Source organism: Bos javanicus, chromosome 24 (genome assembly GCF_032452875.1).
Source record: "Bos javanicus breed banteng chromosome 24, ARS-OSU_banteng_1.0, whole genome shotgun sequence".
In the NCBI taxonomy this organism is placed as follows: domain Eukaryota; kingdom Metazoa; phylum Chordata; class Mammalia; order Artiodactyla; family Bovidae; genus Bos; species Bos javanicus.
This window is the reverse complement of record NC_083891.1, coordinates 45,946,916-45,974,236: the sequence shown is the minus strand read 5'-3', so window position 1 is coordinate 45,974,236 and position 27,321 is coordinate 45,946,916. Positions and strand designations below refer to the sequence as shown.

The 27,321-nt window shown below is 40.7% G+C and overlaps 1 protein-coding gene across 5 annotated transcripts in view; it reads right to left on the bottom strand.

Annotated features, from left to right (window-relative positions):
* Window positions 1-4,315: 4,315 nt before the first annotated feature.
* The window catches only part of ARK2N (arkadia (RNF111) N-terminal like PKA signaling regulator 2N), an 84,839-nt gene continuing 61,833 nt past the window's right edge, over window positions 4,316-27,321 (bottom strand). For 2 of the 5 annotated variants that reach the window (XM_061400070.1, XM_061400074.1), the window contains 2 exons: window positions 18,142-18,268; window positions 4,316-7,746 (listed from right to left, as the gene is read on the bottom strand). In XM_061400070.1, coding sequence (XP_061256054.1) covers window positions 7,557-7,746; window positions 18,142-18,268 — 317 coding nt within the window. In that variant the 3' untranslated portion in view covers window positions 4,316-7,556. Of the gene's footprint in view, window positions 7,747-13,840; window positions 13,909-17,392; window positions 17,837-18,141; window positions 18,269-27,321 lie in introns of those variants that run through there. The other 3 variants (XM_061400072.1, XM_061400071.1, XM_061400073.1) reach the window with 3 other exon arrangements.

The window sequence follows — 27,321 nt, the reverse complement described above, 5'->3', positions numbered from 1 at the left end:
TATTGTCTCCTGCTATTTCTATGTTGTTAATATCTCCTTAAATAAACAAAAGATGGTTTATAGACACTGAACTGATTTCATGACTTCTCTACCTAGGTTACTACCACAGTTTAAATAAAAGTTGCTCAAGGGTATTATCCCAGATAGTGTAACTGCTGGGTTTTGGGTATCTTAGCCAGCTTGGGCTGCCACAACAAAACACTATAGAGAGTGGTGGCTTGAACAAAAGACATTTTTTTCTCACAGTTCTGGAGGCTGCAAATCCAAGATCAGGGTGCTGGGATGGTCAGGCCTGGCTGAGAGTCCTCTTCCTGGCTTGCAGACAGCTGCCTTCATACTGTCTTACATGTAAGGCTGAGGTCTCCTCCTCTTCTAATAAGAACATGGATTCATCACACCATGGGGGCTCTGCCCTCATGATTTCATATAAATTTAATTATCTGTGAAGGGTCTTACCTCCAAATAACCTCACATTGGGTAGGAGAGCTTCAACATATGCAAGGGAGGGAAGAGAGACCCAGTCAGTCTGCAGCTTGAGGTATATACATATTCAGCGTTTTACTAGACAATTTCACCGTTTTCCAAAATAGCTGTAGCAAATTATGCTCAAACAAGCCAACAAGTGAGCTGCCACTGTCCTGCCTCCTTATTGGATTTAACTGTAATCCTAACTGCTTCTTCCTATGTGGGATGGTGTCCTGTAATATGCATGCATTTCCATAATTAGTAGTGAACCAGAGCATGTTTTCTGTGTTTATTGACCATCTGTATTTTCCTATTCCATAAACTGTGAGACAGGGAATCTGTCTGCAGAAAGAAGTTTCATGGCCATCCTGAGCTGGGGCTGAGAGGCATACGCAGATGTGTGGTTCTGATGTTTAAATCTGTGACCACTTGCCTGAGAAAAAAGGCAACCAATCAAACATTACCTTCTTGGGAAAGACTTCTTCCAATTCAGTTCAGGCCAGAACAAAGTAGAATCAGTAGCAATAAGAATGAATGAAAAATAAGGTGGAGAAAAGAGGTTTTTGTTTTTCTTAAAGTTAGAAAGTCCTAATTTGGACCACAAGAAAAAAAAATCTTCTCTCGCTAAGTCAAACTTTGTAAATCTGGATATATTAATCTGCTGTTCTCAGTCTTCCAATCTGCAAAATGAGGATAACAATCTGTACCACTTCTTAACCCCATGTGGAAATTTTGAAATACAGATTCTTTTAAAACTTTGAAAATAAAAGAGTTTGTACAAATTAAAGGTTTTGTGAGTGTTCATCATCCAATGCCTTCAAAACACTTGTGAGGTGACAAAACTGTAAAACAGCCTTTTGGAGTGAGCCATTCTCCTGTATTACTACCTGAAAAGCGATGGCTCTGCAGAACAATGAATTATCCCCTAAAAAAACACATCCCTATCTTTTAATCTAAGAAAAGAAGTTTTAGAAATGCTCCATTTTAAGGCGTAGAAATCAAATCCCTTAGCAGTCAGATAGTCTTTCTGGGGTCTCCTGCACGCTGGTTCAGGCTTTGTAAATATCATTCCCTCTGCCCTCTGGTCTGATGTCCCTCGTACTGCAGATGCAGATCCATCCTAAAGTCAGACTTGCCTCCTTTAGACACAAGCCCAAGTGTAAAGGCTCAACTGTTCACAACATTTCACCTTCCCATTCTTATAACAGAGCAATCACGGAAAGGAAACAGAATGACTCCTCTGAGGTGTCAATTATCAAAACACAAAGGAAAAAACTGGTACCAGATAGTTTCCTTTGCCAAAGAATAACAAGTTAGATCAACAGAATTTACAACCAAGAGATGTACCCCACCTGCAAGCCCAGGACCTGTGAGCACACCAACCCAGCCACTGCTGCCTCCTCCTTTCTGAGGGTTAACTTCATTGCCAGCACTCACTCTCATCCTTGACTCACATCCACCTACCAAATGAGATCTCAGGGCTTGGCAGAAAGGAAAGAAGTGGTGAATCCTCGCTACACAAAGGGATCCTTGCCTAAAGTCACCTCCACCTCGAAGGCATGCTACCCACAAAGCAGTGCAATGGCAGCTGTATTGAGCCAACAGTGTCACAACCTCAGTTGAGCTACTGGATGCTCTTTCCACATCTCGATGATGTTCACGATAATCACAAGCATCTTTTTCTGAGTTCATTGCTCCTTCCAGTATTTGCCACTGCCTTCTTCTGTTCCAGGCAGATTCTCCCAGTCAAAGCTCCACTGTATAGTCCAGGAACTCCTCTAATTCTGTAAACCAGGGCTCCCAAACACAGAGTCAAGGAAGTAAAGAAAATCATACCTACCAGTAACCTAGCAGAATCACTCTTTTATAGATCAGCAATATTGTTAAAATAAAACCTACAAGAAATTCACCGTATTATTTCAGTTGCAAAACTGGAGCTGAAGAGATATTTCGTAAAGATTTATGTAATTTTTCTCTATTAAGATTAAAGTTATAAATAGCTGTCATCTACTGTGAAAAAAATACAAATAAGGGAAGCCTCCCTAGTGGCTCAGACAGTCAAGAATCTGCCTGCAATGCAGGTGATCCACCCAGGTTCGATCCCTGGGTTGGGAAGATCCCCTGGAGAAGGAAATGGCAACTCACACTCCAGTATTCTTGCCTGGAGAATCCCATGAACAGAAGAGTCTGGCAGGCTACAGTCCACGGGGTCGCAAAGAGTTGGATACAACTGAGCGACTAACACTTTTACTTTCAAGAGAAGGCAAGGCCAAAAGCCAGTGTAAGATAGAAAGAGGAAGTCAGAATGAGATTAATTACAAGCTACTGATTATTTTACTTACTCATGCCTTGTCTATTCAGAAGCAGCTTCCAAGGGCAAAAGGATTCAGAAGCAAGACTCTAAGTAAAAAAATTTCCTCCAGAGCCCAAGAAAAGAAGCTCCTCACAGGTACTAACATGTCTAGTAGGTCTCAGACACAAGGTGGTATAAAAGAACCATTTTCAAAAACTAAAAACATTTCCTGATAACAGGTCTCTTTCCAGTGCAAGGAGAACAAAAATTCGATGAACATGAAGAGATCCAGGAGTGAATATTTAAATAAACATAGGCCTTACTCTCTCTGGTTCCTCATTCTCCTTGATGTGGAGTTACAAAAGTAATAAAATGCTAATACAGTAGTTCCTATCATTTTGATAACCAAATTAAAAACCTGAAAATAGAACCAAATTAGGAGGAAAATTCTTTAGGCTATTTTTGAAAATCCTATATTTGCTTGAACCACGAGCAAAGTGCACGCAGTCATGGCATTTTACCCTGGCACGTTGAACTCTGGGAAGTAACTGTCAGCTGACTTTTGTTCCCAGGAGCAAAGGGGTCAAGCACTAGGGAGCCTTTAGTTGACTTTGAAATCTCACGGGTTCAAACTGGAACGGGAAGTGGGGGCTACAGGAAAGCCAGTACAAAACTATTTTTATCTAGATCTAATACACCAAAGGCCAATTGCAAAACATTCTAGGAGTAGGATACAGCTGTTGCTTGGAAAAAAATCAGGCAACTTAAACAATAAGATCTGATAACAAAATATAATTCACTCTCACATCCAAAAGCTAACTTGGGAGCTGCTCCAGGCACCATCTAATTAACTGAAGCAGACAGGAAAAAAAAAATCCTCAGAAATTATCTTTGTTTAAATACACTCTATTTTATTTTGTCTTAAAATAGTTTAACCTTTATGCTACAGACTTATTTCAAAAAACAGAAAATCTTATCTTGCACCAAAAAATATATATATAACACTCTGTTTTATTTTTTTTCTCCAAAGACCATTAAATACTAAATGAAAACAAAAACTAAATAATGAACGTAAAGAAGAACCAAAGTCTATTTTAAAAACTAGAGTTGCACATTTTAAAACATTAATTCTAAGCAATGATTTGTCGTCACTGCATCAAGTCCACGCTCCAGCAACAGCAGATCTGTTAACCACCAAGTGCATTGGTTCCTAGCCATACAATGGCTAACATTTCATTTTCACGGTAAGAGGAGCAAAAGGCTTTAAAGACCTTTGTACTCTTTAAAAAACAAAACAACAACAAAAAGTTATTTCCTAGTTATCCAGTGATTTTTTTTTTTAAGATCACTATCCTTTAAAACTTGTTAAAAGAATAAGAAGTACGTAGTGTTTTAAATAAAATGAAAAATACAACAGCATTGGACTAAAATACGTGATTATTTTAAACAAACAGTGCACAATCTGAGGAAGTTTGGTTAGGGCGCAGTCATTTTTATATATACATGGAAGTCGCATCATACACATACTGAGAAATGGGTTGGGGGGAGCTCTTTGCCTTGAAAAAAAAAAAAAACTTTAAAAGACAAAATTGTGCCCCCAGCTTTTTCAAGAACCTTATGACACAGTATATATAAAAAGCAGGCAACAAATTTGTTTTTAAATTACCTATGGTGCTAATTTGCTAAAAGTAACAATGAACGACTGACTAAATTAGCAAATTAGATGTTCATATTCACAACTGGTTAAATGAAAGCCGAGTTTATGGGATGTTCAGTTGCTATGAATAATGGAGTCCATTCAGTTTGGCCCCTTCCATCAAAATGAAGCAAGCAGCAACTACATCTCGCAGGGCAATATGCAGTAGCGAAGTTACCACTCTGTGGTTTCAAACTGAGGGAAGGGGGGCACTTAGCCATGTTGGTGCCATAAACCAATCTGTGACCAAAGTGTACCATTTTAGCAGAGATATTACTTTGAAGAGACTGTGAAGTATAAAGTGTTTATGCTACCAAGTGCAAAACTGGTTAGAAAAGATCCCCTTTAAAGAAATTTAAAATGTCAGAATATTTACCACAGAATTCCATCATTAATAGCTTGCCAGAAACCATATCCCTACTCTCCTGGACCTGGCAACCAAAGAAGAGGTGAAACACAGTCTCTCTATAGTTAGTTAGAAGGTGGAAAAGTCCCAAACTAGTAGGGAGAAAAGCTACTATTTCCACCATCCCTTCCCCTCCCTGCTTTCTGCATCTTAATTTTCGTGCTGGTGCACTAAGCCAGGTAGTCAGGGTGGTGGAAAAGGGACAGGTAAGGGCAAACTTTAACCCAATACAAAAGCAAAAAGCCATAAAAGAGCTTGGTTAAAACTTCACTGTCTGTTCCCAACCCAGAGTGCCTACAACACACTGAAAGAATTCTCATTAAAGGATGACCGTGAGGGACTAAAGAAAATATGCCCTGGGAAATCACCTGCTATATGGAAGTGAACAAAACATACTGCTAACATAAGAACAGGTAATGCAAAAAAGTTCTTTAAAATGGGGCTCTGGGGAATTCCCTGGCAGTCCAGTGGTTAGGACTCTGCGCTTTCACTGCTGAGGGCGTGGGTTTGATCCCTGGTTGGGGAATTAAGATCCCACAAGCCACCAGGTGTAGCAAAAAATTAAATTAAAAATGAAATAAAATGGGGCTCTGCCCTGATACTGGGAGAAAAATAAGCTGCAAAAACTTCAAGTCATATAACTCACTCTATCCTTTCCCCAATGATATTCCTGGAAAATACAGACCAGAAATTGTACATTTCTGCTTTGTCTAGCATTTTAATTCAAGTCAAAAACAATGTGTAACAGTAAAATTCAATAAATTAATCCTAAAGTAAAATGTGACGGTCCAAGGATATACCAGTAGTGAATCTGCAGAAGGTCCTATTTTGCTCTGGCCTCTGGGTCTTTGGTTTTTGCCTAGAATTGTGGCCATGTATGAGGGGCTAAAACTGGAGGTTTACGATCTCTTCAAAAGCCTCATCTATTAAAAGTAGATACATAGGAAAATAAAAAGTTGATGAACAACAGAGGCCAGATCAAATGAGATGTTATCAGAAGAGAAGACATGCTTAAATATACTCCCATAGAAGGATATACAGATGAACTCAAACAGCAGGAAGAAGGGTGAAGGAACAGACGAGTCTTTACAAAATACAGAAGGAAAGGCCAGGCTTGTGGAGCCAGGCAGACTCTGACTCGTGTGCATGTGGGGGGTCTTGCTCAGCACAGCAGCCCCACAGCACCACCCCACACAGTGCCTCATGCAGAACAGGCACTTGGTAAATGCGTGTCCGCTGAATGGAAGCTGAACACGGTCCTTCTCATGCTCTCACGATAAGGAAGAGCCACCGAGACATTTGGGAAGGGAGGCAAAGGGCTATAGCCACACTGTATGGTGAAAATGGAAACCAAAAAGAAAAAGCACACAAAAGCTGTGGAAAAACACAAAGTGAGGTCTTCTACGCCAGCATTACTCCACTGTTCCCTGTGCACAGCATATAGTGTTCTAACTCTAGGTATTGCTTGTAAAGTAATTCACTAGGAACTACGTTATAGGAAACAAGGTAGTAACTAATGCCATGAAACTCCAACACTGGCATTTCCTGAATTCCCTGAAGCTCCTACTACCCCTTACAATTCCTGTTAGATACTGCAAAATCTACAGTGCCATTAATGTGCTTCGTATCTGATTTTTATGATACATTTTGATCTTTCCACTTTTAAAAGGTAGAGGAGAAAAATACCCAAATACAGCATCAGGTCAACTTCAGCTCAAGCATTGAACAGTTGTTATGCATCCTTTTTGGAGAGACTAGCTATGGAAAAAGGCATTGTCCTCTCAGATTTACAAGTGCCCATAGCCTTAGAAGTCACACAATTTTCATATTACTAGCTATGTACTTAGGCATAGTCTACCTAAGTAATAGGTTCTGTTTCTCCCATTGAACAAACCAGGGAGGGGGAAAGGGATCTCTCAATACTCTCTTCAGATGCTCAAACCTCATGGTGGGTATCTATCTGAAATGCCTCTGCCTTACAAGGAGATATTTTCCAAAGGGTTATGAATTATTGCAACAAGGAGATCAACTAAGTCACCTTAGCAGTATTTATAAACACAAAGAGGGCATGTTAATTATTTGGGTTGTGGGAAGTCAGCCAGGAGCAAAGTTAGGAAAGAAGGCAGAAGACTTAAGCTAAAAGAAAAAGTTAACTTCTGTCTTCTATTTTTAAGGACAGGTTTTCAATGCACATGCCCTACTAGGTGCCAATAAGGACCTGACTAATATGTGTGCAAATGCCCTAAGATAGGAGTGCCAATGGGTGGGCTGACAGTGGTCAAGTCTACATATTAATTTTATTACACAGAAAAATAAATACAAGACTCAGAAACTAAAATCCATTTTACCTGGTAATTAAAATACCATTCTAAAAGGAGGGCAGAGTTTCCCCAAGACTGAAAGTCACCAAGTAAAATGAAGTTGTCTTATAAACGTCATCATTCTCATATTCCTACTGAGGGAAACAAGAAAAGAAATTCTTTTCTCTGTGATAAGTTATTTTCCTAAGTGACTTCTTTTAATTTAAAAAAAAAAAAGGAGGGGGAAGGAGAGCAATTTTCCATGAGTTTTTGATTATACAAATGCCACAAACAGCTTCTGAGGCTGAAGCTATGACAATGAACTTCCATGTCACAAAGAGGAGGAGGAGGAGGAAGTAGAGGGGAACAGTGCAGAGGAAACACAGTGACATTGTATTACAGCAGGTATTTGCGTCTGCTATCCTCATCCAGTGTGAGGTCAACAACTTCTGCAGGTGAAGCCCAAGTCTGCTGAGGAGCCACAGCAGTCCATGACTGTGTTTGCCGGGCGCTAACATACTGTGTGCTGGAGCCATGCTTCCATGAAGAAACACTCTGAATCACACCTCCTCGAGGATGAACACACCTGCAATTGGGATGAAGAGCAAAAGCATGGTTAACCCTATCAGAGCAAAAACAGAAGGCAATACGGCTTCAGCTGTATTAATACTTTTCCTAAGATAAGCCTACTGCACAAGCTCATAAAACCCACAATTAATATCCTTCCCCCTTTTCCTCCTTTCTTCTATGTTTGTCTGTCTGTCTGTCTGTCTCCCTGCCTCTCTCAGTATAGCCTAAGAAATGCCAAAAGCCTTGCCTCAGTCACAAGCTCCTGAGTTATATCTAGATCTATTACTGATGGACTAGATGTTGTTTCTCTGAATTCATTTATATCTCTGGAATCTTCAGGATAGGGCAGCATATAAATTCCAAGCAAAATTAAGAAGCCCAATTAGTCTGAGCAAATGAAACAATAAGAAATACAGGTGGAATCTGTTCTTAAAATAAGCTCTGTGACATATTTGTTAATACTACTTTCAAAAACAGTTAACAGTAAAACCCCTTTTACAGATTAGATTTTTAAATGTCTATATACGTACTAGGTCATGAGTTAAAGAGGATTCCCTGGTGGCTCAGTGGTCAATCTGCCTGCCAATGCAGGAGACGTGGGTTTGATCCCAGAGTTGGGAAGATCCTCTGGAGAAGGAAATGGCAACCCACGCCAGTATTCTTGCCTGGGAAACCTCAGGGACAGAGGAGCCTGGCAGGGTATAGTCCGTGGGGTCACAAAGAGTTAGATACAACTTAGCGACTAAACAACAACAACATGAATTAAAGACCAATTTTCCTCATCTTGAAGGTGACAACAGAAAAACCTGGCTAGTGCATCACAAACACTTATGCTTTAGTTCAGTGAAAATAACAAGGCTGAAGTACTTAGCTTAGATTCTCTAGAAGTGTTCTATAAGAGTGTCAGAACTGCCAAGCTGACATGTCTCAAAGTTCACCGACTGGGAGAGAACTGTTTCAGAAATACCTCCAGATTGAATTGCACATTCCAGTCAAATGATAGAACCATGAACCTCCAGGATGAGCCATGGAGTAAGTTTTGATTCAAACGAGAGGAAGGCAAGCAGCACAAGCTATCACTGCTCCTTATGCCTTCCCATCTCAAGTGTAAGACCCGTTACTACGCAGCACCCATGAGAAGGGGCAAGTGGCATGATTCTAACCACACAAACTACTACAGTGGATCGCAAGCAGCTGTTCTGACAACCTGTATACAATGAGTGATGCTTATTCAGAACTCCAATTTCTATTCCATGCCACCTGCACCTCTAGGTTCAAAAGAAACATTAGAGTAACAATGGACAAAGTTTATTATAAGGAATTCATGGCGGCTGAGAGGTTCCAAGGTCTGCAGTCAGTAAGCTGGAGGCCCATGAGAGCCAATGGTGTAGTTTCATCTGAGTCTGAAGGCTTAGAAGCAGAAGGACTGATGGTGTTTCAGTTTGAATTTGGCCTTCTCAGGTGGCTCAGTGATAAAGAATGTGCCTACCAATGTAGGACACACAGGAGATGTGGGTTCGATCTCTGGTTGGGTTAAGACCCCCTGGACAAAGAAATAGCAACCCATTCCAGTATCCTTGCCAGGAGAATCCCACAGACACAGGAGACTGGTGGGCCATAGTTCATAAGGTCCCAAAGAGTTGGACATGACTGAGAGACTGAGCGCGCATGCACACACAAAGTTTAGCTACAGAACTGCCCCTGAGGATCCTTAAGATCACAGAAAGAGGCCCAGCTTCTACAAAGTCCAGCCTGAAAAGGACTCCCTTCCCAAGAGAGGTGCCAAAAAACAGATCCCTTGCGGCCAGAGTAGGTGTAGAATGTGGACTTGTTATAGTTATCAGACGGCCATCATCTTTCCAGAAATGAGTCAAGCAGCTACTAACCCAGAGGCCACCATATTTTCAGAGTAGCTAGTGAAAAGCATTAAAATAAGACACACAAAAACCCAAAGTCTAATCCAAATCTGTCCACTCTTTAAATACACTGAAATTAAATGACCAAGTAGTCATGGAAGAAAGTCAGTCAAAGGAGTCCATTCAACATTTTCAAGAAATGGTTTTGATGACTGATGACAACAGAATACCACAATTATTAAGTAGTTTCTCCACATCTGACACACCCAACAGACCCATGAAGTATACGTGGAAGCCATCATCCATCCTCTGACAGGGAAACTGAGGATTTAAGAGATTACATGACTTGTTCAGGGTCACACTGTTCGAAAGTGTAGGCAAGAGAACTTCAGACCAAGTCTGATTTCTGGTCCAGTGCTTTCCACAACATAATGTTGCCACTTAACAAAGGTGTGTATTAAACTGGGTAAGGCAAAATACAAAAGAGTCAGCAGGGTGCAAAGACAAGCCCAGACCAACAATTAAAAAATATAAAGTTCTTCAACAGTTCAAATGCTCATTTATACAAGCAGTAATTGAAGTAAAAGCTGGCTGGAAACTTAGAAAAATCAGGGAATGAAGAGCTACCAAAAAAAGTCAATGTAATCTCTGACAGAACTGCAAGAAATAATTCTGAAATAAAAGCAGTATTTACTCCCAACTATTACTTTGCACTGCTCCTAAAATAATCACACCATGTAACATCAGGACATCAAGGAGTGGCTTTAAAAAGGACCTAATCCAATCTTCCCATTTTACAGAAGAGAAAACCAAGACCAAAAGACAATTTCCCAGGGTCTTAAGAAAGTAAAGCATGGAACTAGAACAAAAGTAGGTCTCCTCTGGGGAGTTTATTTCCAACTAAATAACCATGTCTTTCCCAGACTGCACCTGAAGTATTATACACTATGTTTTATTGTAAGAAGACTGCTTAGCCCCTAGGAATAATACAATAAAAAGCAAAGCAGATTCTAGAAAGTGTCTAGAGTAGGAGAGTGAGAGGTTTAGAGAGGATATTTATTAATGAGGAAAGGTTGAAGGAAAAATAATGAGGAGAGAAGGCATTTCTTCAGCTATATAAACTAAACCACTTCTGTAGTTACGTCATAAATAGCTCCAGTTACTGGAAAACAAATTGGGCTACTTTAAGCAAAAAAGAAAATTTATTAGAAGTCACCTTTACTTGAGCACCTCAAAGAACCATCACTTCATGGCAAACAGAAGGGAAAAAAGTAGAAGCAGTGACAGGTGTTATTTTCTTTCGCTCCAAAATCAAGGTGGACAGTGACTGTGGCCATGGAATTAAAAGACACTTGTTTCTTGGAAGGAAAGCAATGACAAACCTAGATAGCACATTAAAAAGTAGAGACATCAGTGTGCCCACCACGGTGTGTCTAGTCAAAGCTATGGTTTCTCCAGTAGTCATGAATGGATGTGAAGAGTTGGACCAGAAAGAAGCCTGAGCACTGAAGAACTGATGCTTCCAAATCATGGTGCTGGTGAAGTCTCAAACAAGTCAATCCTAAAGGAAATCAATCCTGAATTCATTGGAAGGGCTGAAGCTGAAGCTCCAACACTTTGGTCACCTAATGTGAAGATCCAACTCATTGGAAAAGACCCTGATGCTGGGAAAGACTGAAGGCAAAAGGAAAAGAGGGGGGCAGAGGATGAGATAGTTGGGTAGCATCACTGACTTAATGGACATGAATCTGAGCAAACTCTGGGAGGCAGTGAAGGACAGGGGAAACTGCTGCGCTGCAGTCCATGGGGTCGCAAACAGCTGGAAACGACTTAGTGACTGAACAGTAACACCAACCAACCCTCATACTCTGTTTCTCTTCAAAAGTTTAGATTCTCCAGAGAATGTGATGATCCTTTCTTTGGTCAAAAACTTCCCTGTCTCCTATTAACTGCAACTGAAGGGCAGCCGCCAAAGAAGGGAGAATCACCATGGAAGGCAGCTCCTCCATGTACACAATCTTGAGAGCATAGTAAGAACCAACAATCGTTTTCTAGAAGGCAAGTTTTGAATGGTCATGACTACACAAAACAGAATAATCTGCCTTGTAAACATTTAAGTAATTGCTGAGGCATCTGTCAGGAATGTTAATAAGATTCTGAATATAGGCAAACTATCCTGTTAGAAGCCAGGATAGTAGTTACGGGGACAAGGTGGGGGACAGGGGAAGCTATAATTAAGAAGTGGCACAGGGGGACTTCTGTTTCTTGTTCTGAATGATGGTTACTTGGGTATGGGTACAAAAGCTAGAATGCAAACTTATAGCCTTTCTCTGTGTGTTATAAGCCAAAAAAACATTCAAAAAAATTTTTATGATTTAAGACCTCAACCACCTTAAATAAAATGGTAGCCAGGAGATGGATGAGGATAGAACAAGACTTTTAACACATTTTTTTAAGTACAGGGGGAAAAAGGTCAAGCTCTATTTTATAAGATGGTACTTTACAGAATACCTTAGATAAAAAGGAAAAAAAAATGCAGGAAGAAATGGGACTCCAACAACTGTTATTAACCCCACAGAGGCCCTATAAAGGAGGCTCATGTGAGGGACCTCCCCGGTGGTCCAGAGGCTGGACTCCACCCTCCAAGTGCAGGGAGCCCAGGCTTGATCCCTGGGCAGAGAACTAGACCCTCAGGCAGGGACTAAGACCTGGTGCAGCCAAATAAATAATAAAAATACATTTTTTTAAAAAGAAGGATGTGAGAAGCTCAAAATTTTGGAAGGTTAACTAACATAAAACAGTTCCATGTATTAGCACATATCCTTTTTCTATTATGAAAGATATGGGGTGGGAATATACTCATCTGTTTTACAATTGGTCCAATCAAATTCTAGTGCAGACACAAGCTTTTTCCTCACAAAGCATTTACTCTGCATATGACTGGCAACAGGTCTATAAAATGAGTCGCATTTTGTGTCTTATAGCCAAGAAAAAATGCTTAGGCCTCACTTCCATTTCCCCCACCAATCCACTATTTATAAACAATAAGTTTTGATATAATAATTTCCTGCTCTTCATACACTAAAACCAATAAAGGAGAGACTTTGGAGTAGAAAGGAAGAAAAACACAGAAAGAGGGCAGGCTCTGATGATCAGCTGTTGATACAGTTAACTTACTATTCTAAGAAAACAACATTAAAAATTAATCATTTTTTGCTCTCATTTACAGATCCTGAAGGTGACCTCTTAGATAACATTCGTACTTATTTTTCTGAACTGAAGGTGGAGTGAATCCTTGTAGCTTCAGGGAAATGCTCACCCACCCCCCTTGCTTTTTTAGGGTTAATGTTAGCAAGTGGTTCTAGGATTCAATCAGTCTTAAATGCAAAAGCCTTCTCACACTAATTCTTCTGCTGACGGGTGAATCAATATTAACCAATGCCCACAGGACCATGTTTGTGAAAGGAGATAAGAGTCTGATTATTCATAAAAGCTTCAGAGAACAAGTACTGAAAGAACTGTTCCAACACAGTTCCATGGCATAAAGACCCATGCTACACGCATTCATCTTCCTAGGGGAATTACCAATGAGGCTGGCAGAAGGAAAGAAGGAAAAAGGTCAAAGGATAAAGAAAAATATTGGCAAGACGGTCATAACTTAAAACTTATGGCAAAATTAAGTGGGTGCAGAAGAACCAGAGATTTTAGAGAAGTTCCCATCTCACTAGCAAACAGCACCTTATAAAACCGGACTGTCCAAAAATAACACCTAGAAATGACATGTAGACAACGACAAGAGTTCATCACAGCAATCCAAGGCAGCCATAAAAGATGCATTCAAGTTAAGAAAGCATGCTTTCTAGCCTATAACTAGAAGAAACACGTAAGCTAAGGGATATGTCAAAATCTAAAATGAAAGAGCAGGGAAAGATGTTAGCATGCAAGAAAAGAAAAATGACTGTTTATTGGGGAAAAAAAAAAAAAGACAAGTCATAACCAGAATTACTGAGTGCAAAGGTCAACAAAACAGAATGTTTCCAATATGGAAAAATGGTATCCAATGCAAGTCAGAACAACCACAATCTCAAAGAGAACAACTCAAGAACGAAGTCTGAGTTTTTTTTTTTTTTAAAGCTCTCAGAAAGCCCACAAGGTAGAATACCAAAAGGAAAAACAAGAAAAGGACAACTAAATCCAAACAAACATCTATGCATGCAAAAAATCCAATTAGAACACAAAGATGTGGATCAAAACCTAAAACCTTCTTCCAAGCGATAACCCTGCCAGAAGCCCATCAATACTTCATAACTGCAACCCTAGACCTGTAAAAGAAACAAATTTCAGATGAGATACAGCCAGCTAAAGGGGCAATTTCGAAGCAACCAATAAGAAAGCCTCTCACTCCCCCACCCCCACCCCCCAACTTGCTTCTCAGCTTTTTAACCTCAATGTTTGAAAGACTATCAGGCTTCTTCTAAATAAAACTGCTGGAAAATTTTTGAGAAAGGCACAACAGTCAGTGAGATTCTACTCATTCCTAGACCAAGGGCCAAAATAAGAGATCCCCTCATAATGATGAAAGAGTCCATTCAAAGTACTCCAATAGAATTTGTCAACCCTACCCATCTTCCATTGTATGGACAGTTATTAACCAACACCGAGATTTTAAGATAAAGCTGTTACTGCTAAGATATGATTTCCCCAGGACTCAAACTAAAAGATCAGAATTTGAAGAACAAAAACACATCTTTATATTTCAGAGCCTGGTAAGAAAAAGTCCTCAAAAGTAATGTTATAGCATGTTATTTAAAAGGTACCCAAAGTCATTTGGCTTAGTTAAGACTGAAATAAGTATGTCTGTTCATAGAGTAAAATGACAATCTGAATAAAAGACTGTAGCAAGTTCAGAGAAGGGTCTACTAAAGATAATCTTTGAGTGTGTGTGTGTACTGAAGGTGAGAGCAACTTAGAATTTAAATCTACAAGTTTTAACAGAAATAATATAATTTTAACTACAGATAACAAAAATAATTGGTAGGAAAAGAAGCTGAAGATTTCATTATGAAAGGAAAGTTAAACAAAGAATCTGAAAAGAAAGGTGTGCGTGCTCAGTCACTTCAGTCCTGTCTGACTCTGCAACCCTATCGACTGTAGCCCACCAGACTCCAGGGTTCTCCAGGCAAAAAATACTGGAGCGGGTTGTCATGCCCTCCTCCATGGGACCTTCCTGACCCAGGGATTGAACCCGTGTCTCCCCCACTGCAGGCAGAGTCTTTACCGCTGAGCCACTGGGGAAATCCATGAAAAGAAGAGTAGCATCTGTAACATTTCTAGGCACAAAGAAACAATAAAGAAGGGAGAATTGGCAGGAGTTAATACGTGAACCGTGAACTTCCTGATGTTCAAGCTGGTTTTAGAAAAGGCAGAGGAACCAGAGATCAAATTGCCAACATCCACTGGATCATGGAAAAAGCAAGAGAGTTCCAGAAAAACATCTATTTCTGCTTTATTGACTATGCCAAAGCCTTTGACTGTGTGGATCACAATAAACTGTGGAAAATTCTGAAAGAGATGGGAATACCAGACCACCTGACCTGCCTCTTGAGAAACCTATATTCAGGTCAGGAAGCAACAGTTAGAACTGGACATGGAACAACAGACTGGTTCCAAATAGGAAAGGAGTATGTCAAGGCTGTATATTGTCACCCTGCTTATTTAACTTCTATGCAGAGTACATCATGAGAAACGCTGGGCTGGAAGAAACACAAGCTGGAATCAAGATTGCCGGGAGAAATATCAGTAACCTCAGATATGCAGATGACACCACCCTTATGGCAGAAAGTGAAGAGGAACTCAAAAGCCTCTTGATGAAAGTGAAAGTGGGAGAGTGAAAAAGTTGGCTTAAAGCTCAACATTTGGAAAACGAAGATCATGGCATCCGGTCCCATCACTTCATGGCAAACAGATGGGGAAACAGTGGAAACAGTGTCAGACTTTATTTTTCTGGGCTCCAAAATCACTACAGATGGTGACTGCAGCCATGAAATTAAAAGACGCTTACTCCTTAGAAGGAAAGTTATGACCAACCTAGATAGCATATTCAAAAGCAGAGATATTACTTTGCCAACAAAGGTCCGGCTAGTCAAGGCTATGGTTTTTCCTGTGGTCATGTATGGATGTGAGAGTTGGACTGTAAAGAAGGCTGAGTGACTAAGAATTGATGCTTTTGACCTATGGTGTTGGAGAAGACTCTTGAGAGTCCCTTGGACTTCAAGGAGATCCAACCAGTCCATTCTGAAGGAGATCAGCCCTGGGATTTCTTTGGAAGGAATGATGCTAAAGCTGAAACTCCAGTACCTTGGCCACCTCATGCAAAGAGTTGACTCATTGGAAAAGACTCTGATGCTGGGAGGGATTGGGGTCAGAAGGAGAAGGGGACGACAGAGGATGAGATAGCTGGATGGCATCACTGACTCGATGGACGTGAGTCTGAGTGAACTCCGGGAGTTGGTGATGGACAGGGAGGCCTGGTGTGCTGTGATTCATGGGGTCGCAAAGAGTCGGACACGACTGAGCGACTGAACTGAACTGACCAAGTGATATGTCTCAGAATGAGCAAGAACTTAAATAGACAACACAGGTCATGACCTATTCTTTCCTACTTAAGTAGGAACACATGAGTAACACTGAATTAAAATTTGAATAGTAAGTCAAGAGGAAGTTGGTAACTGGATAATGTGCTCCTGGCACAACAGAAGATAATTAACCTACATCAATCTATCAGTCAATAGGCAGAATAAGTTTTATGGTACAGAGTTGGGAATGGAAAATATTATCATATTCTAGAAAGATCTTGACATGGGGCTTAAAGTCTAATAACGTCTTTTATATTTATACAGTGCTGAAATAAAATAATGACAAATGTATGCTAAAGGAAGAAATCTGGAGTTCTATCTTCTTCATCTGAAGAAGTCAGATGAAGTCAGCTGGAAGGAAATAACATGAGAAAATGAAAGAGAATATAACAGGAAAGAGTTTTTTATTAAGGAAGAGAAGAAAGTATGAGGTAAAGGAAAGGTAAAGAATGAAAGTCTTTCCACCAGAATAGGGGGAAATAACCATTTAAAAAGACGAGAAAAAAGGAAGCAGCTAAGCAGACAGACTTAGGGCATGAATACAAGATAGAAGGGAAAGTGTTCTGATGGAGAATTAGCCACTTAAGGGGAGATGGCTTGATAAATTACAACTTAACTCTACACCCTTAAAGCCCCAATTGTTTAACTAAAAAATCCTTTCAGAAACTAAAATCGGTTCTCATTAGAAAAAGTATTCCTCAATTTATGTGCATGTGTTTTTTGTGCCCCCACTTCTCCACTCCTAAATCCACCTTTTAAATAAGTCAACAGAAGAAATCAGTGCTGGTGAATGTTTTATTATCTTGCTAACCAAAGATCAAAATCAGATCTAAAAATAAGGCAAGATACTATCTTGTATACCAACTTGAGGAAATCACAAAATCGTAACTCTTGTGGCACAGGAGAAAAATTGTTCACTACAGAGAATACAGATTTTTCCAAAGATGAGGTTTTGTTTTGTACGTGTGTGTTAAATGTTCCTCGGGTATATCTCTGACAGGGCTGCAACTAATTCTTAGGACCATATCTTAAAGGAAGAGTCAGTAAATTTTTTCTGCAAAGAGCTAGACAATAAATATCTTTGGCTCTGTGGACCCTAAGGTGTCTGAAGAAACTTCGCAATTCTGCCAATGGACTGTAAAATAGACAATATGTAAGTAAATAAGCATGGTCTGTTCAAACAAAACTTTATTTATGGATAAATAAATTGTATTTGAATTTCATTTAATTTTTTCACATCAAAACATGTCTTGATTTTTTCCCCCAACCATTTGAAAACGTAGAAACAATTCGCAGCTTGAGGTCCATATAAAAAGATGCAGCAGGCCAGACGTGGTCCATGGGCTACAGTTTGCTCTCTCTTATCTTAAAAAATGATAAACTTCACAAAATTATTTTTATACTACTGCACACTAATTCAATGTCTTACGGCTTTTTTAATTCCTAAGAAACAAGATGCCCTAAATCACATGAACATCACCAGAAATATACTGTTAGGAACTGACTAAAGTAACTTGTAACTTTTCCCGAAAGATAAGGAGAGGTGCTCTAAGAAGAGGTGTGATGTCAAATGCAGATTTTCCAATTATTTGCTCCTGATATATTTCAAGATAAACTGAAAGGCAAGAAAATATGGGTGAGAAGGGGGTTAGTATGGAGATACTTCTGCCGTAACAGAAAAATCTGTTAAGCCATCTAGCCATTTGCTAAAAATAAGAGAAAAACATTAGTTCTGGTTCACATACATGTGTGGCCAAGATGTTTCTGATATAAGACAATCTGCAATACATTCTGAAGCCCATCCAGTGTCTATAATCAAAATGTATTTCTTAAACTACAGGAAGCTGAGAAATAGCTCCCAACATTCATGCCAGCCATGCCATGGCATGCCATACCATTTTCTTCTAATTAATTTCCTACCTTGCATGTTCCTGAACCCCCACAATCTCCACTTCACTATCTGAAGAGGCAATATTAATTTCTTCATTGAGTGGTGCATTGCCAGCAGATGTTTTCTCACTTGCTAGGAATCCTGGATCCAAATGACCTGAGAGAGAAAGGGGAGAAAAAACTAAGCACTATATTTTGATTCCTTAAGAGCAGCAGAAACATCGCACTGATGGATTTCTCCTCTCAGTTTAATCACTGAAACAGAGTACCCTTATAAAAGCTTGCCTCCATGAAACCGTTACCACGTCAAATTAAAAAAACTAAACAATACATACTGATTGTTAAAAGAATGTTCAAACAACAGAAGTACATAAAAGTAAGAACTCCAATTCTCTTGCTTTCTACTGCCATTCCTTAGGAGAAAAAATTCTAGAGTATTCTGACAAGTTTGTGTATATAAATGCAGGTATATATAAACTGCAATAATACTCTATTTTGTGATGCTTTTTGCATTAAATTCTACTCTGCTTTTAAATGACCTGCAGGTAGGTTTGTCTCCACTCAGGTCAAAGGGGTTCTCTACTGCTTATCATTTTAATATAACAAAATTCTAAACCAAACAAGCTCAAAGGCACAAATGGAGTAAAGAAAAGAATTATTAATATCATAGTTACATTGGGAAACCTTACAAAAGATTTAATAATTTTCTCTCAATTTTAAACAATTTTAACAATTTTCTCTCCAGGAATCCAGATTTGACAAAATCAAGCCCAAGGGAATTCCCTGACAGTCCAGTGGTTAAGACTCTGCACTATCACTGATGAGGGTGCAGGGGGAGGGGGGAGGGGGGACCTGAACCCAAAACAGCATCTAAAGGGGAAGACTAGAAGCAAATAGTAATTTTTGCCCTGAGAAACTGAAATATATAACCTGTACGTTGTTGACACTCCTCATTAGACAGAAAGCACCACACAGTGCTTCACCCTGGAAAGCACTGGAGCCTATAAGGACTTTCTCACAAAGATCTTCACAAAGCATCTATTCCATGGTGCAATAAAACACATTTTCCAACACTAAACATGAGTTTAATAGAACTGACTCTCAATACAGGTTAATGGCATAGCACCAAAGTACACAGCTGTGTAAACAATTCTAAAAAGAGTTAAAATTCAGAGGGATTCCTCAGCGCTCCTCTGGTTAGACAGGATTTCGCGCTTCCAATGCAGGGGTTACAGGTTCAATACCTAGTTGGGAGAACTAAGATCCTGCATGTCACAGCCAAAAAAAAAAAAAAAAAAAACAGAGACAAAGAGTTAAAAACCTATTTATTCAGCTCTTGAATGTTCTGACTTAGAAGGATGAATTTCAGAATGTCTAAGAGTAAACATGGAATAAACAGAGTTGCAACAGGTATAAATTTTCATTTACTCTTTAAAGATGTATTTTTATTTAAATATATTGTCATCTGATACAAAATTATTTCTCCCTATTTAAAAAAAAAATTCCAACAACTGGTGTTATTATTCAGTCACTAAGTCATGTCTGACTCTTTGAGATTCCATGGACTGCAGCACACCAGGCTCCTTTGTCCTTCACTATCTCCCAGAGTTTGCTCGAATTCATGTCCACTGGGTTGATGATGCTGTCTAATCATCTCATCTGCTGCTGCCCCCTTCTGCTTTTGCTTTCAATCTTTCCCACCATCAGGGTCTTTTCCAGTGAGTTGCCTCTGTGCATCAGATGGCCAAAGAACTGGAGCATCAGCATCAGTCCTTCCAATGAATATTCAGAGTTGATTTCCTTTAGGACTGACTCAACGCCTTGCAGTTCAAGGGACTCTCAAGTCTTCTCCAGCACCGTATTTCGAAAGCATCAATTCTCCGGTGCTCAGCCTTCCTTGTGGTCCAACTCTCACATCCATACACGACTACTGGAAAAACCACAGCTTTGACTAGACAGACCTTTGTTGGCAAAGTAATGTCTCTGCTTTTTAACATGCTGTCTAGGTTCGTCATAGTTTCCTTCCAAGGAGCAAGTAGCTTTAAACTTCACAGCTGCAGTCACTGAACAGTGACTCTGGAGCCCAAGAAAATAAAATTTGTCACTAGGTCCACTTTTTCCCTTTCTATTTGCCATGAAGTGATGGGACTGGATGCCATGATCTTAGCCTTTTTTTCTTTTTTTTTCATGTTGAGTTTTTGGCTAGTTTTTTCACTCTCCTCTTTCACCCTCATCAAGAGGATCTTTAGGTCAACTAAACCAATATAAATAAGATTTTATATATACAACTCTCTCGTCCCTTCTCACCTTACTCATATCTATGCTTCAAGGTCAAGACAAACCTTGTAGTTTCACACTCCTGCAAACTTGTAGTGTAATCCTTTTTGAAAATTTTGGATAGTCCCACAAGCAAAAAAGACTTATAATTTATATCCTCTGACCCTATAATCCCACCTCTGAGAATTTAGCCTTATAGAATACACTTTAAATAAGCAGAGTCATGATGTCAAATGATACTCACCAGATTGCTATGTAGAAACTTGGGGAAAATATATGTATAACACCCAGAGAGTTACATATAACACTAAAAATATGTATGTGCTGGTTAAAAGCTATGAAAAGTAAAGGAATTTGAATGTGATTGTGGGTCTTTTTTACAATTCTTTAATATTATTTTTACCTTTTTTTCTTCAATTGAAACTGATGCATAAATGAGAAAACAGAAGATTCAAGTCTTCTAGATACAACCAGTGACTGAAATTGTATTACAGTCTGCACAGGCTTGTCAGTGGGCTTCCCAGGTGGTGCTAGTGGTAAGGAACCCGCCCTGCAAGTGCAGGAGATGGAAGAGACAGAGGTTTGATCCTTGGATCAGAAAGATCCCCTGGAAAAGGAAATTGCACCCCACTCTAGTGTTCTTGCTGGGAGAATTCCATGGACAGAGGAGCCTGACAGGCTACAATCCATGGGGTTTGCAAAGAGTTGGACACAACTGAGTGTCTGAACACACAGCACACAGGCTTGTTAATCCTATCTATATTAAAGAACAGATAGGATTGTGTGTGGTATCAGCAGTGATGTTGAAGTCTACAAGCGTACAGAGGTGACATCCACCAGACAAACCCAGTTTTGTTAAATCTAGGGTGGTTGCTTAAGTGGAATTTGGTTAAGCCTGGATTTGGTAAACCGATACTCTTGCTCTGACCCCACTACTTTGTTTGTGGCAAAGTCTTTTGTCTCATTTCTACTTCAATGCTGTAGTCAGACTGCTGTCATGCACATAGTTCCAACTGCACTGCTCGGGAGAAATACAAATTGACAGTCTCCCTTTTCTCTAAAACTTCAGCTTTTCCACAGTCAATATTTCAAGTAGACTTGCTGTGCGCAGCTCTAACAGTATACTTCATCTATTTATTTCTAAAGTAAACATTTATTTATGACATGATATGGCACCCCACTCCAGTACTCTTGCCTGGAAAATCCCATGGACGGAGGAGCCTGGTGGGCTGCAGTCCATGGGGTCGAGAAGAGTCGGACACAACTGAGCGACTTCACTTTCACTTTTCACTTTCATGCATTGGAGAAGGAAATGGCAACGAACTCCAGTGTTCGTGCCTGGAGAATCCCAGGGACGGAGGAGCCTGGTGGGCTGCCGTCTATGGGGTCCCACAGAGTTGGACACGACTGAAGCGACTTAGCAGCAGCATGCACTGTGTTTGGGCTTCCCAGGTGGCTCAGTGGTTAAGAATCTGCTAGCCAAGCAGAAGACATGGGTTCAATCCCTGGGTCAGGAAGATCCCTGGAGATGGAAATGCCAACCCACACCAGTATTATTGCTTGGAAAATCCCATGAACAGAGAAGCCTGGTGGGCTACCGTCCACACGGTCACAAAAGAGCTGGACACGACTAAGCGAATGAACAACAACAAATGCACTGCGCTCAGTGCTAGGACTGCTCCAGGGAACGAATGAGGGAGGCACAGTTTACACCCTCAGCAAGCTTACAATATAGTCAAGGATATAGTTGAGGATAATCAAGGATATACAAAAACCAGCCCGCTGGTATTATGGTTTGAAAACTAGTCGGAGAGGGAGGCAAAGAATGCCCTGTATGCACAGAGAAAAGGACCATTCCTAGACTGGAGAACAATCAAGGACACTGAGCCCGCAGGGAAGAGCAGGCCCAGGTGAAGGAAAGCAGCACAAGGAACACTGTGTAGCCCTTCAGGGCAGAAAATCACCCTTTAGGGTGAGATCTGGGGTAATGGTAGTTAAAAAAAAAGTAATGAGAAATGAGCTGGTAAAGTCAGCAGAGGTCAGATCATGGGTAAGGAGTCTTGACTTGACCTTGAAAAGTAGGAAACCAATGAAGGATTTCAGCAGAGGAGTGACATGATCGGATTTTGAATTTAAAATTTTTTCAAGTATGGAAACAGAACCAGTAGCGGGACAAGAAATATTAGAGGCAAGGAAACCAGTTAGACTGCTACAGTTTCCGGGGTGAGAAATGGCTATGGCTGAACCAGGAAACGGAGAAGGCAAAGGCACCCCACTCCAGTACTCTTGCCTGGAAAATCCCATGGATGGAGGAGCCTGGTAGGCTGCAGTCCATGGGGTCGCTAAGAGTCGGACACGACTGAGCAACTTCACTTTCACCTTTCACTTTCATGCATTGGAGAAGGAAATGGCAACCCACTCCAGTGTTCTTGCCTGGAGAACCCCAGGGACGGGGAGCCTGGTGGGCTGCCGTCTATGGGGTCACACAGAGTCGGACATGACTGAAGTGACTTAGCAGCAGCAGCAGCAGAACCAGGAAAGAAACAAAAGGAGGAACAGTCTGTATTTCTGTAAGAACAAACAGTGAGTAATCTTGGAAATTAGGCAAAGGAAAAACTGACACCAAGGTTTCTGATGTAGGTAACTGGTGGCATTCAGTGCACCAACGGACATGTTGAGGGTGGCTGCTTAGAGCATGATGATGATATGCTTCTGAGATGCTGAAAACAGGCAGTTGAAGTTACTACTGTTCTAAAGCTCAGGTCATCAGTCTAGAGAGGAAATAATAGGTAAGTCCTCCCAATAGCGGAGAAGATAAAGTTCATCCAGAGGAATGAAGGGGGCCTAAAACAGAACCCTGACAAAAACCAATAATTAAGGGATGGGCACAGGAAGAGGTGCTCACCAAGGTCAACCAAGAGACAGAAAACCTGAAGATACGAAGCCAGGGCACCATAAAGAGAGCATTTCTCAGAAGTGCCTACAATGCCCAACAGAGAGACACAATAAGAGGAGGGACTAAGTACAGCCCAATAGAACAGGTGATAAGATGACCATACACAATCCTGGCCAGGGGAACCTCAGAGGAATGATGGGACTGAAGCTATTGCAGCAAAGCAAGCTGGAGAAGAACAGAAGGGGAGAAGGAGCAGACACATTTGAAGACATCTGGCTGTGGAGGAAACGGCAATAGATGGCACCAAGAGGAACACGGGTTTGCAGGAGGGGGATGTGTACGTGTATATAGTTATTTTTACCGGCCATATCTAGAAAAAAGGCAGAGAGCAAACAGTTTTGATGGCAGAAAGCTGAGGTGATCTTGATCCGTAAAGAATGCAGAGGGCCATCTGCAGAGCACAGGTGTGAGTAGGAGAGCAAAGTCAGTTTAGAGTAGGTTTAGAAAAGTGAGCCAGCCACTGTGAAGAAAGAATGATGCCTAAGGAAAGGAGAGCCAAGGCGAGGCTGCAAATCAGGAAGTTAATACGACCCTCAACTTTTCAACTATCTGACTTTCTCCAGCATGGATAAAGGCTCTAAAGTATGCATCCAGGGATCAGACTTGGCCAGCTGAGTACAAGAAAGTCAACTATATAAGGAGCTGAGGATATCAGCAAAGGAGAGTTGGGCTGAACAAACTAGACAGAGAAAGAAAGATGCAACTAGGGGGAGCTGAAAAAGGACTGTGTGATGGGTCTGATAAGGTAGAGGAATAGCGTAGCAGGAAGGAGCAGTGTAAGTATAGCTAAGCAAAAGGAGAAAGCATTAGGAGGAGGTAAGAGGGAAACCAATGGTTATGAGAAGTAAAATGTACTTCTACCCTCCTGCCCACTCACAAAATTCAACCGTCTGGGGCCGCCCATCTGACTGTCTTGTCCCCTGTGTGCATGTGTGGTGAGTGGCTTCAGTTGTGTCCGACTCTGCGACTCTATGGACTGCAGCCCGTCAGGCTCCTCTGTCCATGGGTTCTCCAGCCAAGAAAACTGGAGTGGGTCGCTATGCCATCCTCCAGTCTTGTCCCCTGCTGCTGCTGCTGCTAAGTCACTTCGGTCTTGTCTGACTCTGTGCGACCCCATAGGCGGCAGCCTACCAGGCTCCTCCATCCCTGGGATTCTCCAGGCAAGAGTACTGGAGTGGGTTGCCATTTCCTTCTCCAATGCATGAAAATGAAAAGTGGAAGTGAAGTCGCTCAGTCGTGTCCGAGTGCTAACGACCCCATGGACTGTAGCCCACCAGGCTCCTCCGTCCATGGGATTTTCCAGGCAAGAGTACTGGAGTGGGTTGCCATTGCCTTCTCCGGTCTTGTCCCCTACTCAACTGTTATTCTCCTTTGCTCTAGCCACCTACCACTCACCTTCCTACAAGTTTTCCACTGCCCTATGGAATGCCAGCTCTATGGAAAAAGGCACTGAACTTTCTCTTTGCTTCCTTGTGGAAACATGACTTTCTTGAAAATGCTGCCTCCCCTGCAGGCCTATGATTCTGACACCTCAATGCACCCATGTTCTTTATTGCTTGGTCCAAAAGTCAGTTTAAGACAAAACAGGGCCAGAGGGTGCGGTGGGGTTGGTGGGAGGATACAAACAAATTTCCTGGTGAGCGTTAACAACTCTGAACTAATGATGTGAGTATTCTGCCACATTTCCTCTCAGAGCCTTTAAATAAAATGTGCCACACACCAAGTCTGTGGGGCGCCATGCTCTACAAGAGACCCCATGGCATTCTCCAGTAAGTCAGGAATGCATCCACTCCTCTATTTCAGAGCCAGAACAATCAGTCCTTTTCTCTCAACGTTACCCTCTTCAGAAAGTCGAACATTCCTCTGGAAGCTCTTGCGCAGAGGTGAACACTCTCTGGCCTTTCGGGTCACACCTACATGGCCCCAACCAATGCCCCTAGACCTCAAAGGAATCCAACAGCAGAGCAGGGCCTAAATCACACACAAGTGAGTCAAAGATGCACGAGGTTCTTCAAATACTGTCGGTCGTAGTAATCTCTTCCTATTCTAGAATAAGCTCTGCACAAAAAGCGTAAATATCATAATTACCATGTATTTGACTGAAAATAAAGCAGAAGATGTATATTTAGTTATTGTGGCAGCTGGCTGTCTCTGTGTAGTTCTTTGTTTGTGTAGCTTTTTGAAAAGATAACTTCTTTCATTTCATGAGAAAACTAATTCTAAATTTCTGTCCTCCTACTACAGACCTTTTCAACACATAAATAAGTCAGAAAGTAGACCACGAAAGGCAGTAACTAAATTATCAGGGCAAATATTTTCTTTTTAAATCAGCTATCTAATGAGAACTAGTCGTAAGCCTATTTGCAGTATATAAAATTATTACATAGTGGTGACAGTGGAATGTTAAGTATAAAAAAAGTTACTATCTTAAGTACTCATAGAGTTTTAAAAGAAGCAAATCATTACCTTGTGTTGAGCTTTTTCAACAAAAGTATTAAAAACAACTTTAAAAAGTGGTACAAAAGGAGATTAGAAACCTAAAATCTTACAGTCCACATGTAGCAGCTAAACAAAATCTCCTTCACAAGACTCGATACAATGATTTTAAAGTGCTAACAACAGAAACATGGTCATTCTGGTCTGATTATTAAAAGCCCTATTCTAAGAACAGGAAACCCAAGATTTTTTTTCTCTTCATTACAACTAAGCTTGTACTATGGACAAATCAAGATTACCAGCCCAATTTCAAGGATGGAGAGAATGTTCATAATCCACCTTCTTAAAAAGAAGGCTGATGGAAAAAATGAGATTTGTTTAGAATTTTTAATTTCCAAGGCAGGGGGACCTCTAAATTAGTTTAGTGTAATGATTATACCAAGAGTACTTCAGACTTCAGCCTCTCTTGGCCTCATCTACATTTACAGTGAATGAGCCTTCAACTCTTTCCAATGAACATTGAGAGTTACCTCCTTTACAATTGACTGCTTTGATCTCCTTGCAATCCAAGGGACTCCAGCACCACAGTTCAAAAGCATCAATTCTTCAGCACTCAGCTTTCTTTATGGTCCAACTCTCACATCTGTACATGACTACTAGAAAAACTATAGCTCTGACTACACAGACCTTTGTTAGCAAAGTGATGTTTCTGCTTTTTAATATGCTGTCTAGGTCTATCATAGCTTTTCTTCCAAGGAACAAATGTCTTAATTTCATGGCTGCAGTCACCATCCACAGTGATTCTGGAGCCCAAGAAAATAAAGTCTGTCACTGTTTCCACTTTTTCCCCATCTATTTGCCATAATGTGATGGGATCAGATGCCATGATCTTAGTTTTTTAAATGTTGAGTTTTAAGCCAGCTTTTTTACTCTTCTCTTTCACCCTCATCAAAAGGCTCTTTAGTTCCTCTTTGCTTTCTGCTGTTTGGGTGGTATCATCTGCATATATGAGGTTATTAGTATTTCTCCCAGAAATCTTGATTCCAGCTTATGCTTCATCCAGCCCAGCATTTCGCATGATGTACTCTGCATAGAGGTTAAATTCTCAGGGTGACAATAATACAGCCTTGGCGTACTCCTTTCCCAATTTGAGAACAGTTGGTTGTTCCATGTCTAGTTCTAACTGTTGCTTCTTGACCTGCACACAGGTTTCTCAGGAGGCAGGTAAGGTGGTCTGGTACTCCAATGTCTTTAAGAATTTTCACATTAATAACCTTTGAGGGTAGATACTAGTTTTATCTCAGTTTTGACAAGGAAAACTGAGGCTTTGCATAACTTATGTGAGGTCACACAGTCCATAAGAGGCTGCTTGTTCAAAATCCAGCTGTTTGCTCACAGGAGGCTGCCACCCACTACACTATTTAATTCTAGCATCAATGAGAAAAAGTAAACCTATGGCAAGAGCTGAAAAGGAAATTTTAGGTCTTTTCTTGATCAGTGGCTTTCCTAATTTCAACTCTTTTGCCTTGGTTGAAACTAAA